The sequence below is a fragment of the Octodon degus genome, unplaced genomic scaffold, assembly GCF_000260255.1.
Source record: "Octodon degus isolate 3935 unplaced genomic scaffold, OctDeg1.0 scaffold00018, whole genome shotgun sequence".
Taxonomy (NCBI): domain Eukaryota; kingdom Metazoa; phylum Chordata; class Mammalia; order Rodentia; family Octodontidae; genus Octodon; species Octodon degus.
Window position 1 is genome coordinate 14,900,958 of NW_004524594.1, and position 14,219 is coordinate 14,915,176.

At 38.8% G+C, this 14,219-nt stretch overlaps 1 protein-coding gene and 1 non-coding gene across 3 annotated transcripts in view; both read left to right on the plus strand.

Moving 5' to 3' along the window:
- Nucleotides 1-274: 274 nt before the first annotated feature.
- Nucleotides 275-14,219, plus strand: part of Fbxo3 (F-box protein 3) — a 29,193-nt gene continuing 15,248 nt past the window's right edge. For both annotated transcript variants that reach the window (XM_004627060.2, XM_023710582.1), the window contains exons 1-4: nucleotides 275-445; nucleotides 4,045-4,134; nucleotides 6,549-6,712; nucleotides 12,555-12,669. In XM_004627060.2, coding sequence (XP_004627117.1) covers nucleotides 342-445; nucleotides 4,045-4,134; nucleotides 6,549-6,712; nucleotides 12,555-12,669 — 473 coding nt within the window. In that variant the 5' untranslated portion in view covers nucleotides 275-341. The remainder of the gene's footprint in view (nucleotides 446-4,044; nucleotides 4,135-6,548; nucleotides 6,713-12,554; nucleotides 12,670-14,219) is intronic.
- On the plus strand, nucleotides 8,915-9,051 carry LOC111815626. Its single transcript, XR_002820298.1, has one exon.

Genomic DNA, 14,219 nt, shown 5'->3' on the forward strand with positions numbered 1-14,219 from the left:
GCAGAGGAATCAGTGTGAAGTTAAGGAGGAGGATCTGAGGCTCTTGAGAATTTGCGAGGCAAAAGAGAGGGGAACAAAGTCTGGAAGAGCACTAGGTGTGAGCGCAGGAAACGAAAGAGCGCTGCGCGGAGGGCCAGGTGATGGACAGCTCTGCCGGGTTCTGCAGCGCGAGGCAGAGGAGGGGCGGGGCCTCTGGAGCTCCGCCCCTCTGCCCTCCCAGGGGGCGGGGTCAGAGGTCGGTTACATAACAAACCTGAGCGCGCGGAGGGAAGCGGCAGAGGCGCGGCGGCAGCAGCGGAGGCGGGACTAAGGCGGGGCCAGGTTGCACCGCGCCAGGCAAGATGGCGGCCATGGAGGCCGAGTTGGCGCTGTTGACCCTGGAGTCGCTGCCTACAGACCCTTTGCTCCTCATTTTATCCTTTCTGGACTACCGGGACCTTATCAAGTAAGGCACGGCGCGCGTGGCAGTGGTGGGAGCACGCGGGAGGAGGCCCTGAGGGAGGAGACCTGGAGGCCGGGCGACTCCGGCTCCCGCGTCTCCAGAAGGTGACGCCTGGGTCGCCCTTATCCTGAGGAGCCACCGGGGGCTGAAGGACTGGGGTGGAAGGAACCCGGCCTGAGGTAATTTTTTCGTCCTGTGCCTAAGACCTGGGGAGCGACAGCCCTGTTTGCCAGGCCGCAGTCAGGCCCAGTTGTCTGGGACGAAAGTGGCGTCCCCCATGCTGCCCTGCCTCGGACCCCCGCTCCCGAAGGGCCCCGCCCGGTCTATTTCAGCCCTGGACGCCGCAGATAAGCCGGACAAGTCCCGTTCATGCTCGTGCCGCTCCTTGTTGGGCTGGGGCCTGCGGGGTCCGGAGGCGGCGTGGACAGATAGTGCGGAGGGAAGCGACAGGCCACTCTGACACCCTAGTTGTGACACCGACACAACGAACGCTGGCGGGGCTCTCTCTGGGACTTACGTGTTTGAGAACTGTTTTGCGCTCAGCCTTTCCTCCTTACTATTGGATGTTGGATTTTGTGTTTTGGTACTGACTTCCGGTGGTGCTATACAGGTGACCGTCTATAAAAGATAAACATAGGTTGCTGGTAAGGGTGGTTAAGTGTACAGTTCTTTCAGAGATTGGGACTGTTTCGGGCTGGTGGAAGAAGCGGTGCTACCCACACCCCTTCCTCATCCCCCAGGTGTCAGATTTTTACTTGACAGCATGGTTCAGAGTTTCTTATGCTACCATGTATGTTTACAGAGGATGTCCTCTCTTAACAGGCGAGATTTGCTTCTTTTTTGGGTGTGTGTGGTTGACCACTGGATTCTAGACATTTGATTCTGGCCATTGTGTCCTGTGTTATTAAGGGTTCTTTTAGAAATACATATTTCTTGGAGTTACAGGGAGTTGTTGGTTATCCTAGCTAAGTGGTAACAGAGATTTATCTCCAGGTTACTTCTACCTGTCCTAGTCCCTGCTAACACTTTTTTGTTTTTCTAAAACATACTTTTTACCTGATCAGGCTGCACCAATGCAGAAAAGTAAAATTTTTCTTTATAAAAGGTTATTCTGGTTCAAACTCTTCACCCCACCTCACACAGTGTTGATTGCTGGCCACAGCCGATCTGGCTGTGCCTCTCCTTAAAAACTTAGACTTCTTGTTAAAGACTCTAAGCTGAACCCCTGGACAGTTAAAGGTTTTTATCATCTGGCTTAATATGTAAAGCTTTTCAGGCCTTATCTCTCCTCCATTGCAGTAGTCAAGTTAGATCTGTGTTAACATGCCATGCATTGCACTTTTTTGTTCTGTGGCTTAAGCTTTTGACTTTGACTGAGATACCTTCTATCCCCTTCTCAACCTGGCAAGTGGAAATTTGAGTTCCCCCTCTCTACCTTATTTTTGTCTGCAAAATTTGGTGTCTCAGATAGATTGTGCTTCTCAAATATAAGAACTTTCTTGTTTATCTCTGTAATCATTTATTCTACAGCTTTTTGAGTACCTGCTATGTGCCAGCTGATTAAATGTCCAGGAATGCAATAGTGAACAAAATAGATGAGGTCCCCTTGCATGTAGCTTACAGACTAGTAGCCAAGATGGAAGGATGGACAAGTCTGTAATTACAAGAGATGCTAAGTACTGTGAAGAATGTAGATTGCTGTGTTAAGGAATAGGGAGAAAGTGATGACCAATTTGCAGTAGAAAGAGCTGCCCTATCAGCAGTAGTGCAGCCCTGGCAGAGGTAACAGTGCATTTGGAAGCTGATGGGACTGTCAAGCAGCATGGACTATTGGAAGAACTAGAAGCTGTGATTGCCGAAAGTAGGGAGTGACTCACAGGCAGACTAGTTTGAGATGAAACTGGTGAGATCATGTACAACCAGTGAGCCAAGGTTAGCAGAGCAGATTTTATTTTAAATGTCTTATGTGGTAGTCAAACTTTTAAACGTAAGTATGACCGACCCCACCATTAATGTCTGTGGAATTCAGTTGAAATGAATACTATCGACTGCTACCCAGGTGTCTGTGTACTATAGCTTCTTTCCTGCACCATACAGCCCAGTCCAGGCTGTTTTGGTACACATTTGCTTAACTGTATTGGGTTGGTTTGTGGGAATCTTGGCATAGGAACAGTTGTATAGTTTGAATCTGAGATCATGTGATGCTTTCTCCATTCCAGTGCTTCATCATATGCCATTCTCCACTTTCACCTTCACCGTGTATCAAAATTAATGGCACCTTTTAAGGATAACTGTACCTGAGTTATAACTCTCACTCCAAGCCATCTGAATCAGATTCTCTATGTAGAACAGTAGTTTTCAACTTGATGTGTGTCAAAGTTACCTTTGGTGCTTTTTACAGCTGCTGGGGCAGTGGAGGTAGAGGAATCCAGAAAAGAAGAAATGGAGCCTGAAATTATTTTAAAAACTGAAGAGGGTTTCTGTGTTTATAAAAGTTAGTTTGAGTAGTTTCTGTGCATAGCAGAAAAGGATAAGGATGGTATTTCTGTTAACCTCTAAATCAAAGGCTAAAATTTATCATAGATTTTTTTTTTTTTTTTTTGTTCTGGAACCAGGAATTGGACTCAGGCCCTTGCATTTGCCAGGCAAGCACTTATTCTACTGAGCTATCTCCCCAACCCCTATAGATGGGTTTTTAATACTTCCTACTTATGGCCTTTAAAACTCCATGTGATTTAAAATTTATTAATTACCTGTTACCCAGCCGAGTACCTACTTTGAGTTGTGATTTCTAAAAGTATAGAAATCCAGGTTCATTCTTTTTTGTAAATGAATTATGTAGCATTTATAGGATTATTATATTAGAAATCTTGATATAGTAGGAAAAGCACTTGCGTTTAATATTCCATGCTTTGAGGCAGCTGCTAACTTGTATGGTCATGAATATTGAATTAACTATTATGAGTCAGATTTTCTTATGGGTGGGTTTTCTAATAGTTACCTTATTTATAAAAAGTGTTGGTGGCTGCAGTATTTTTTTCCTCTAAAAAATGAAAGCAAAGGATCTGTGCATTTGTAGCATATATTATATACTACAGAAAACCTGATAACTTTGTTTATAACATTACCTAAATAACATTTTTATACATAGAGATTATTATTCTGATAATTATAATGTAAGGAAACTCTTTGATTTGAGACTAACTCTGATAGCGCATATAATAGACTTAGAAAAATTACAGTTATAGGAAGTTTCAGGATTTGTGAACAAAAAGATTTTATTGCTCATATGGTAGTTATACTAGCTTAACACTTTGAACAGAATGCTATCTTAGACAGTACTATTTTTGTTTTTGAGATAAGGTCTCATTATTTAGTCCTTATAACTGGCCTTGAATTTGCTAAGTTGCCCAGAGCTTGCTGTCCTCCTGCTTCAGACTTCTAAGTATGCCTACAAGATACTGTTTTCACTGAAAAATGAGAAAAATGAAAGGAATAGAGCAGAATTTAGCAATGACTATTTTAATCTTTGTTTTTAATATGTTTGCCTTTTCTTTCACTCCTTCTGAAACTTCTCCTTCTGTGAACCTGGTTACTGCCAGTTGTTGCTATGTGAGTCGAAGACTTAACCAGCTGTCAAGTCATGATCCACTCTGGAGAAGACACTGCAAAAAATACTGGCTGATCTCCGAGTAAGCATTTGGGAATGTATTCTTATGTGTGTCAATGGGAAGGTTTAATTTTTTAGAGTAAAATTTTAACTTTAATATTTTTAATTGATACCTAATGATTGAACATATCTGTGGGGTACAGTGTGATAATAAATAATGCATACAACTGTAATGATCAAATGAGGTTCATTAGCATTTCCATCTTCTTAAACCTATAATCATTTCATTGTGTTAGAACCTTTGAATTCCTCTCAGTTCTATAAGGTATAGAATAAATTGTTGTAAACTTGACTCACTGAACTGTGCTGTGGAACAGTAGTACTTATTCCTCCTATTTAGCTGTACAGTATTTTAGTGCTTGTCATTCAATCTCTCTCTCCTTCCTTTCCTTCTTTCCCTTCCCATCCTCTAGTGTGGATATATATATACTTTTTTTTTTTTAAATCAGGAATCAAACTCAGGATCTTACACTTGCTATGCAGGAGCTGTGCCACTGAGCTATCTCCCTGGCTCGGAATATACTTGAAATGTGACTCTTGGCTATTGTAACACCAGTCTGTCCTCACTTTCTAACCCTTGTCTCCTTTGATAGCTCTTCTTGGGCCTGCTAGGGAAGCTTGCTGTTCTTTGAGGTTTGTCCTGGGCCCACTGCTCTTCCTTTGTAGCTTTTCAGCATGCATTCCTGCAGTTCCTAGTGGCCATCTGAGTTCTTCAAACTCCCAGACATGAGTCTCTCTCCCTGTGATGTTCTCACTTGGTTCTGGGCTCATTGGCAGCACTGTCTGCTGGACCTTTCCCTTGACTGTCATGCATGCCGTGATTGGGATCAGTAGATATTAACAGTTTGACAGAATAAAAATATAGATGACAAGATAGTGAGAGTTGGGAAAGGTTAAAGGAAAGGTAGAGATACTACTTTCTTAGATTGAGGGGAGGCAGGTAGTGAGTAAGGTTGGTAAAACAAGAAATAGTGGTTTAAGTGCATTAATTAAAGCTGCAGTGTTTAACATTGAGTAAAAAAATGAAAAAGAGGGAATTTTAGTTAAATTGGATTTCAATTGTAATATTGCTATATCCTCATCTTCTGCTTTAGCATATCAGTAGTGATGTATAAAGTTGATAAATCAAGAATCAGATTTAAACATTTAGAATCATAGAGATACAATATTCTTAAATAATTTAAGATGTTTTTGAGAGGTTGGGTTTAGAACTAATTGTTTTTTTTTTGTTTTGTTTTGTTTTTGTTTTGTTTTTTAGTGGACGGTGGCCATGGAGGACCAAAAAAAATTAGTTTTTTGGCACATTCTACATTTTTATTTTACTTTTTAAGGCATGAGGGCTTTATGCTTGCTAACCAAGCGCTGTACTACTGAGCTGTACCCCTACCCCAGTTTTTTGGTACTTTTTAGTTTGATGATGTATGTATACATTGTATAGATTAATGAAGAGATGCTCTCCTCCTGAAAACCATACCTTGATTTGTTCTTTCCTCATCCCTAAACCTACCCTTTGCATCCTTGGTCTTCATGGGAGCACTGTCTGCCCAGGCATCCAAGCCAGAAGTAATCATCTTAGCTCTCTTCCCTCTTTCTTTCCTTGATTCAATTTCCAGCCCTTCCTGATTTTAGCTATTGTATGTTCTTAAGGCTTCCAGTCCATTTTACTTAGTTTCCAGGGTTTTATTCAGTTCTTCATCTCTTAACCAATACTACTGCAAATCTTCCTAATTCCTCTGTGCCTCTGCTTCCACAGTTTTTTTAACTTCTCAGTTAAAACTTCCATTGCTCCCATTTCCTACACAAAAAAGTTGAACAAATCAGTAAGTAATATTCAGGCCTTTTTATATCTGCTTTATTCTCAATCACTTCTGAATCTTAAATTTATATTTTATTCCTTCTCCCTTGTAAGACCATACCATTTTGAAGTTATTTTTTAAAAAATTCTGCCTTATTGTTTTATGCCTTCAGTGGCAGCCAAGTGAATACTCAATAAATGTTTGCAGAATTATACCAAATAGAAATGTTGAATCATATCATTATTTTGCTGCTTTATGTTTTTTTTTTTTTTTAATGGTTCTCTAATGTAATACAGATGTGCTACCTTAATATTATATCACTAAATTTTAAATATTCTCTAAAATGGAACAACTGTATATATCTTTATATAGTTGATGTTAGGAATAAGTTGAAATTCTACTCATATACTATTCACAGTATATTTTATTAATGATTAGAAAAAATTGTAAGTAGAAAGTAAGAAAAGAAGTGAGTCATAATCCCACCATGCCAACAGTAGCTCCTGTTAAAATTTTGAAATGTGCTTTTTTTGCTATATAGTCTCCCTTCCTAGCTAAAATAATAAAATGTGTTGGTGTTGAAAATATATGCTAACATCCTTTCCAAAGATTTTAAATCTCATTTTAAAAATCTATTTAGGGAGGAAAAAACACAGAAGAACCAGTGTTGGAAATCTCTCTTCATAGATACTTATTCTGATGTAGGAAGATACATTGACCATTATGCTGCTATTAAAAAGGCCTGGGATGATCTCAAGAAATATTTGGAGCCCAGGTGTCCTCGGATGGTTTTATCTCTGAAAGGTACTGGGAATACGGGGGTCCCCTTCCCCTAACTACTAGTGTGAATAAATTCAGTAACTCTGAATGTCTGTCATTTGTGCATTTGTACTGATGCAAGCCTGTCTGTAGTCCACCATTCACAGTTGGCAAGCAAGTGGAGCATCAGTAGAGTAGAAATAACTGCTCTGGAGCTTGACCTGTTTTTGCTTAGCCTTGGAACTCACATAGTGGTTTATTTGAAGAGAATTATACTTGCTTATCCTTATACTTGTTTTTATCTTTATACTTGTTTTATATAAAGAAAATAATGCCAAGATTACTTGAGAATATCATGATGTCTTTCCTTTTTTTAACTTTTATTGATATAGGGTCTTGCTACATAGTTCAGACAAGTAGTGATCCTCTTGTCTCAGCCTCCCCAGCACTGGGATTACAGGCGTACACCACCATGCCTGGTTTCAGGACCACCAGGGCACATGGTACCAGGAATCGAACTCAGGTCCTTGCGCTTGCCAGGCAGGCTAGATCACCATACTATCTCTCCAGCCCTGTGATTTCTTTTTGAATGTATTTTTCATGCTTTGAATCCAGGGCCTTTACCAGCAAGCCATTCAATTCTTGAGTTTTTACCCTGGGAAGGTTTTCATTTAAAGATTTAATTTCTTTGTTAGAGATAGCACTGTTCAGGCTTTCTATTTATTCTTTTTTTTTTTTTTTTTTGGAACCGGGGATTGAACTCAGATCCTTTAGTTTGCCCATCAAATGCTTATCCTACTGAGTTTCTATTTATTCTTACATCAATTTCGATAAAATTATGTTTATATAGGAAATTATTCTCTTCATCTAAATATTTAAATTAATTGGCATAAATATTTTATCATATAAAAAGAATATATATCTTTTTAATTCTTACTGAATGTGTGATACCACTTCTGTTTCTAATACAAAGTTTTTATACTTTCTTGCTAGATGAAGGCTAATTTGTCCTTTGAAAAACCGGCTTCTTGGTCAATTCTCTTATGTCTTAATTTTTTATTTCATTAATTTGTCTTCTGTTTGAGTTTTATTGTGATCCCCTGCCCCTGACTTGAGATGATTACTTAGGCCATAGATTTTCAAGCTTTCTTTTTTTAAAAAAAAAATGCTTTTAGTGCTATAAATTTCCTTCTAAGCAAATTAGCTTATCCTACAGAGTTCAATATATTTTCATTACCCTTGTTATATAGAAATGCATTGTTTAATTTTGAGATATTCAGACCTTTTTGTAATCTTTAAAAATATACTTTTAAAGAAAAATTAAAAACATTTTGATTTATTATGACTAGAGAATGTAGTGTTTGTGAGTTCTCTCATTTAAAATTGGTTGTGATTTGTGCTGTGGTCCATGTATAATCTGTTTTGTCTATTTGGGTAATTGTTTCATTTTTCAGTTAAAAAAATATAGCTTTGCCAGGAATATAGCTCAGCAGCACAGCGCCTACGTGGCACAAGTAAGGTCATGATTTCAACTCCTGGTACCAAATAAAGCAAAAAAGAATATAGCTTTTGCCGTTGTTTTGTTCAGTACTGTAGATATAATTAAGTAAAATTTGTTAATCTTGTTCAAATCTTCTGCACCATTTTCTTATTTTCTACTTGTTTCTGTTAGTCACTGAGAGAAGTATGCTAAAATCTCTTACTGTGGAGGCAGAGATCTGAGGTAGCACCCAAGATTCCCAACCCCTGCTGTACAATAATCTGTTGTTGAATGTAGGCAGAACTGTGAATAAAATTGATCTCACTGCTGCACTGTGATTAAGCCACATAAATGGAAAAGGAGGGATTTTTGCAGATGTAAAGTCCCAAGTGTGTTGAATTTGAGATCTTTGTTATTCACAAGAGAAGTTGCCTTGGACAGACCTGCCTCAGTCAAGTGAGTCCTTCAAGGGGACTAGGCCTCCCAAAGGTCAGCAAGATTTGAAGTGACTCTCTGTGTTGAATTTGAATAAACTGGCATGTTATGGAGAAGTCCACATTATAGGGGATGACAGGTGGCTTGTAGGAGCAGGGGACCTCCATACCTCCATCCTGCAGCTGCTAGGAATTGAATTCTATCAGCAGTTAGTGAGATTGGAAGAAGATCCCAAACAGAAGATACATAGAGTAAGACTTCAGCCTTGTAAGACCTGAATAGTAGGTCCAGTTGAGTCATGCCTGGACTTCTGAAATAATATGCGAAACTCCTGGCTCTGTTTCCTGGGAGGTGGACTCAGCTCTCTCTACCTCCCCTCAACTGAGCCTACAGAACAGGGGCTGGCTCTCTGGTGTGGGAGAGGTATTTAAGAAAGGAGCCTCACCCGGGCTGTCTCAGCCTCACATTTACTTGAAAAATAAAAGTGTTTTTGGCTTGGTTGTTTGTTGTGTGGCTCTAGGGTTTAAATTCAGGGCCTCACATGTGGTAGGCAAACACTTTACCCCAGAGCTACATTCCCAGGTAATGAGTGTTATGTTAAGCTGCTAATACTGCAGACTTGGAAAAATATGCTTGTAGATGAAAATTTTCCAGTTTAGCTGGGCATGGTGGCACATGACCATAATCACAGCACTTGGGAGGCTGAAGCAGGAGGATCACTGAGTTCAAGCAAGACCAGTCTGGGCTACAAAGTGTGTTCAAAGCCAGCCTGAACCGTATAGTGAGATCCTGCCTAAAAAAAAAAAAAAAAAAAAAATTAAAAAATACATTTTGAAGCTGTATTCTTAGGTATAAAAAATTAAAATTATTATAGTATCTGTGTGATAGGTTTAACCTTTCTGTTATAATGAGAAGCCTTCCATTAGCTTTAGTAAAGCTGTTTTCCCTTAAAGTCTGTTTCTTTTTTTTTTTTTTTTTTTGGCAGAACTGGGGATTGAACTCAGGTCCTTGCACTTTCCAGGAAAGTGCTTATTCTACTGAGCCATATCCCTGGCCCCTAAAGTCTTTTTCTTGTGATTTTTAGTAGAACTGTTCTAGCTTTCTCTCTGTACTTATATATAGGTATCTCCTGTCTATAATTGTGTGGTTTTTTACTTGGTTGGTTTTTGATTTTTTCAAATGGTCCTGTGACTTTGCATGTTTGGCTAGCATTGATGTCCATCCCCAGCCCTTGTTTTTACCTGGTGTCTCAGTTTATCTTTTCACTAAAGTATTTAACCCAGTTATATTTAGTGTATATATTTGCATTTAAATAGATCATGTCTATTGTTGTATTTTTTGCATTCTTACGACTTTTTCATTCCCTTACTCTTTCTTATACTTTCTTAGCCGTTACCATAGATATTAAAATGTGTATCTTTGGACCGGGGAGATGGCTCAGTAGAATAAGCGCTTCCCTGGCAAGCACAAGGGCCTGAGTTCAATTCCTGGTTCCACACACAAAAAACGTATATCTTTGACTTAATAAGATCTAATGTAGGTTCGTATTTTTATAACTTCTTCATGATGAAAGAAAACTTAGAATGCCTTATTTCCTATCATCTCCCTCCTGCCTTACTAGTTTTGTGGTTTTATTTGGGAGACTAGAGTGTTGTAGATCAAACTCAGGCACTTGTGCATGTTAGGCAAGTGTGCTCTCCACCTGAGTTGTAACCCCTTCTCTTTTGTATACTTTTTCAATTTTAATTTTTAACATACTTAATATCCCTAAAAGCATTATTATTGTATAGTTACTCAATATTGATTTAGATTTCTCTTTGTATTTGCTCTTTCTTTCTTTCTTTCTTTCTTTCTTTCTTTCTTTCTTATTTATCATGTATTTAGTACAGGGTCTACAGGGTCTCACTACATAGATTGAACTCATAATGATCCTCCTGTTTTCAGCCTCCCAAGCACTGGGATTACAGACTCGTGCCACCAAACTCAGTCTGGTACTTGCTTTTTCTAGCTGTTTTTCCTTCCTACATCTTCATGTTTCTACTGAGGATCATTGTCTACTGAAGATCATTGTCTTCCTGCCTGAAGAATTTTGTTCCTCTCTCTCTTTTTTTTTTTTTTTTTTTTTTCTTTTTGTCTCTTGAGACAAAACCTCTGACTGGCCTTAAACTCACTTTTTAGTCCAGGCTGGCCTCAAACTTGCAATGATCCTCCTGCCTCAGCCTCCCCAGTGCTGCAATTATAGGTGTGCACCATCTCATTCTTTTAATGAGGGTCTGGTGCTGCTGAGTCTTTTCCATTTTCTTAGTCTAAAAATGTACTAAATAATTAACTTATTTTGGTGCTGGGAATGGATTTAGTGTTCCACATACACCAGGTAAGAGTTCTACCACTGAGCTGTACTCCCAGCCCATGAAATGTATTTATTTCATCTTTCCTGTTGGGAGGATATATTCACTGGATATAGAATTCTAATCAGTGCTGATATTTTTTTTTTTCAGTCACTTTGAAGATATCATTCTTCGGACTTCTTTGTTTCTGTTGATAAGTCAGCTGTTTGACTGTTTCCTTTGAAAGTAGTAATTATATGCCTTTCTCTACCTCTAGCTGCTGTTTAACATTTTGATTTTTAGCAGTATTCCAGAGATTTGTCTAGATACAATTTTGTAATTTTACTCCATGAGGTTCATAATTGTTTCTTGACTCATGACTGCAATTTTCTATCTTGTTATGTAATTCATTGAATACATCAATGTATGGGTATTTATGTTTACTCACTTCAGTAACTAGATATATTGTAGACCTAATTTCATTTTTCGTTGGTTTTTTTCCCCCTTTTGCTCTTTAGTCAGATTTTATCTTTATGTGATTGCTAGACATTACTTGAGTTTGAGGGCAGTGTTACTATCTTCTAGCAGTTTCTTTCTGCCTTTGGCTGGCTGGCATCTAACCAGTGGATAGGTTGCCTTAGCCCAGTTAGGAGCTAGTGTGATTGGAAGCTGGGTTTTCATCTTTCTGAGTACTGTAGTAGTCTATTTTCATTTCCTCCTATTCCTGGGATGTGGCCCTTCTGGGTCTTAGCCAAATGACCTGGGTTTTTACCAGGTCCATTTCGCAGTTGTCCTGTGCACCCCACTATTTTTTATCCTCCAGCCTTATGGTAGTGCCTAAATCTTTACTCAGCTTCCTGGCCTTTTTTACCTCATGTTAGCTTTTAGAATTGGCAGTTGCTTCAAAAACAAAGTGACTCCAGAGGCTGACTAACCTTAGATTATTCTTCTGAACCACCTCTCTTCTGTGGTTTTCTGTTAAGTTGTCCAATAATGTGCTGGTAGGCCATACTGAGGTGGAGCTCTCCTCTCGTATTTGTAGTTTCTTCATGCTTTTTAAAGCTAAACAATATGGAAGTTTGCAGATGTGCAAATTCAGTGGCCTGCTCACAGTATGAACCTGTACCTTGTATCCTAATTAATTTATTATAGGAAGACCACATTAAATCTGGGCACAGCAGTGTGTGATTGTAGTCTCAGTACTTGGAGACAGAGGCAGGAAGATCACTTGAGCCCAGAAGTTTGAGACCAGCCTGGGCAGCATAGCCAAGACCTTGTTTCAAATTAAAAAGAGAGGAAGAAAAACGATTTTAAAATTCTAAAAATCAGTTTAGAGAATTTTTGGTTTTTTAAATAAGACATTATTGAATGTATTAGGTTGTTAAAAATGAGATATATTCAAATTACAGTGTAACAACAGTGTATTGTACATCTCATTTTTGCCCACTTTCCATGTTTTGCTTAGTACCAGCAGTGCTCCACATGAGTTTTCAGCTGCACTTCATTTGCCCTATTCTCTTGCACGATATTTTAGAAGAGTTCACTTGCTGTAAGGTGATTTCCAGAGTTAGCAAGATAAATTTGTTTTCTTTTCCCATTGAAGCCTCATGTGTCTTCACAATTCCCTCCTTGGTGTGGTTTGCAGAGGGTGCACGGGAGGAAGACCTAGACGCAGTGGAGGCTCAGATTGGCTGCAAGCTTCCTGATGATTATCGGTGTTCATACCGCATCCACAATGGACAGAAGTTGGTGGTTCCTGGGTAAGTTGTGTCACATTTTTGTGATTTTTAAGGCACAAGTTATTTTCTAGAATGAAGTAAATAGATTGATTTTGTAGTTACCCTTAATAGAGTATAGTAGTGTAGATATTCTCTCTTCCTCCTTATAGTAGTTCATAGGACAAAATATAGCTTATATTAGATTTTATGAAAATTAACCACATCTCATAAAAACAGTTCGGCCAGTACTCTTATATAATTGAAATTTGGTTAGGGGTCAGAAGTATGGGGATGAAGGGCAGAGGTGCATGTAACCATATTTTGACTAAACTCTGTAGGATTCTTGACATGTTTATCCTGTTACAGGCCAGGTAAATTGTTTGGGGAGCTTGTTTGATCAGAGATACATACCCTAAAGAAAGCATGAGTTTTGTCATAGTCAAGAGTAACCTGTAACCAAATGCCTATTTAAAACTTATAAAAGATGACATAATTCATTGGTATAAGCAGACTGTGTAAGAGCTGTCAATTTCACAAATAGCACGAACCAGCTCTGCTCACATTGTATATTCATGACAATAAGTCATGTCAAAGACTGTGATATTGGAAGGGCTAAGCTAAGGAGAGGGTGGGAGAACAGTACGGTGTCCCCACAGGAACCTGGTGTTCCATTCATGACATGCGAAGAATTCTGTGTGGCTCTGCTTATAATTTCAGATGTGAATTGTATTCAGGAGTCTCAGAAGTTCCTATGACATTATAAGACTTTAATATATATATATATATATATATATATCTCAAAGGACATTTTAGAAGAGCTCACTTGCTCTAAGGTGATTTTCTTAGAGCAAATATATATTTGGAACAGGGTCTCACTACGCAGCTCAGACTTGTAGTGATCCTCTTGTTTCAGCCTCCCCAGCACTGGGATTACAGGCATGCATCACCATGCCTGGTTTCAGGGCCAGCACAGTGTTCCCAGGGTTCCAGGGCCCACATAGCATGTGATACTGAGGATCGAACTTGGGATCTTGTGCTTGCCAGGCAGGCGGGTATACTGCTGAGCTGACTCCCCAGCCGAAGACTTTTTTTTTGTATCAGAAATTATAACTCAATACCTTGTGCTTACTAGGCAGATGCTGTCAGCTGAGCTATATCCCCAGCCCTTATAAGACTTTTTTCAAAAATTATCAGGCACAAGTCAGAGATAGAAGTCACTTAGGACTGGGTAAACCTGTACTGGTGATTTATTTATTTATTTATTGTTTCCTCATCAAACTTAAATATGACAAAGTTGAAAATTGGTCATATAACAAAAGGGAAAGAACTTTGTTGTAAGAATTACCAGAACCAAGTCATAAATTTGAATACATAATGTATAGCTCAAGCAGTGGGATTTAGGATAGAAATCTTGTAGAGACTACTAGGTAGTCATTGGTATGTACATTATTGTTATCACACAAACTATCATACATACAAGGTGAGATTAATGTTAAATCCCATGTATTTCAAATTTGGACACTATTAAAACTGACTTGCATTTTTATTTTCTGATTGCAAGATAAAGGTTGTATCAAGATAAAGTTATCAGA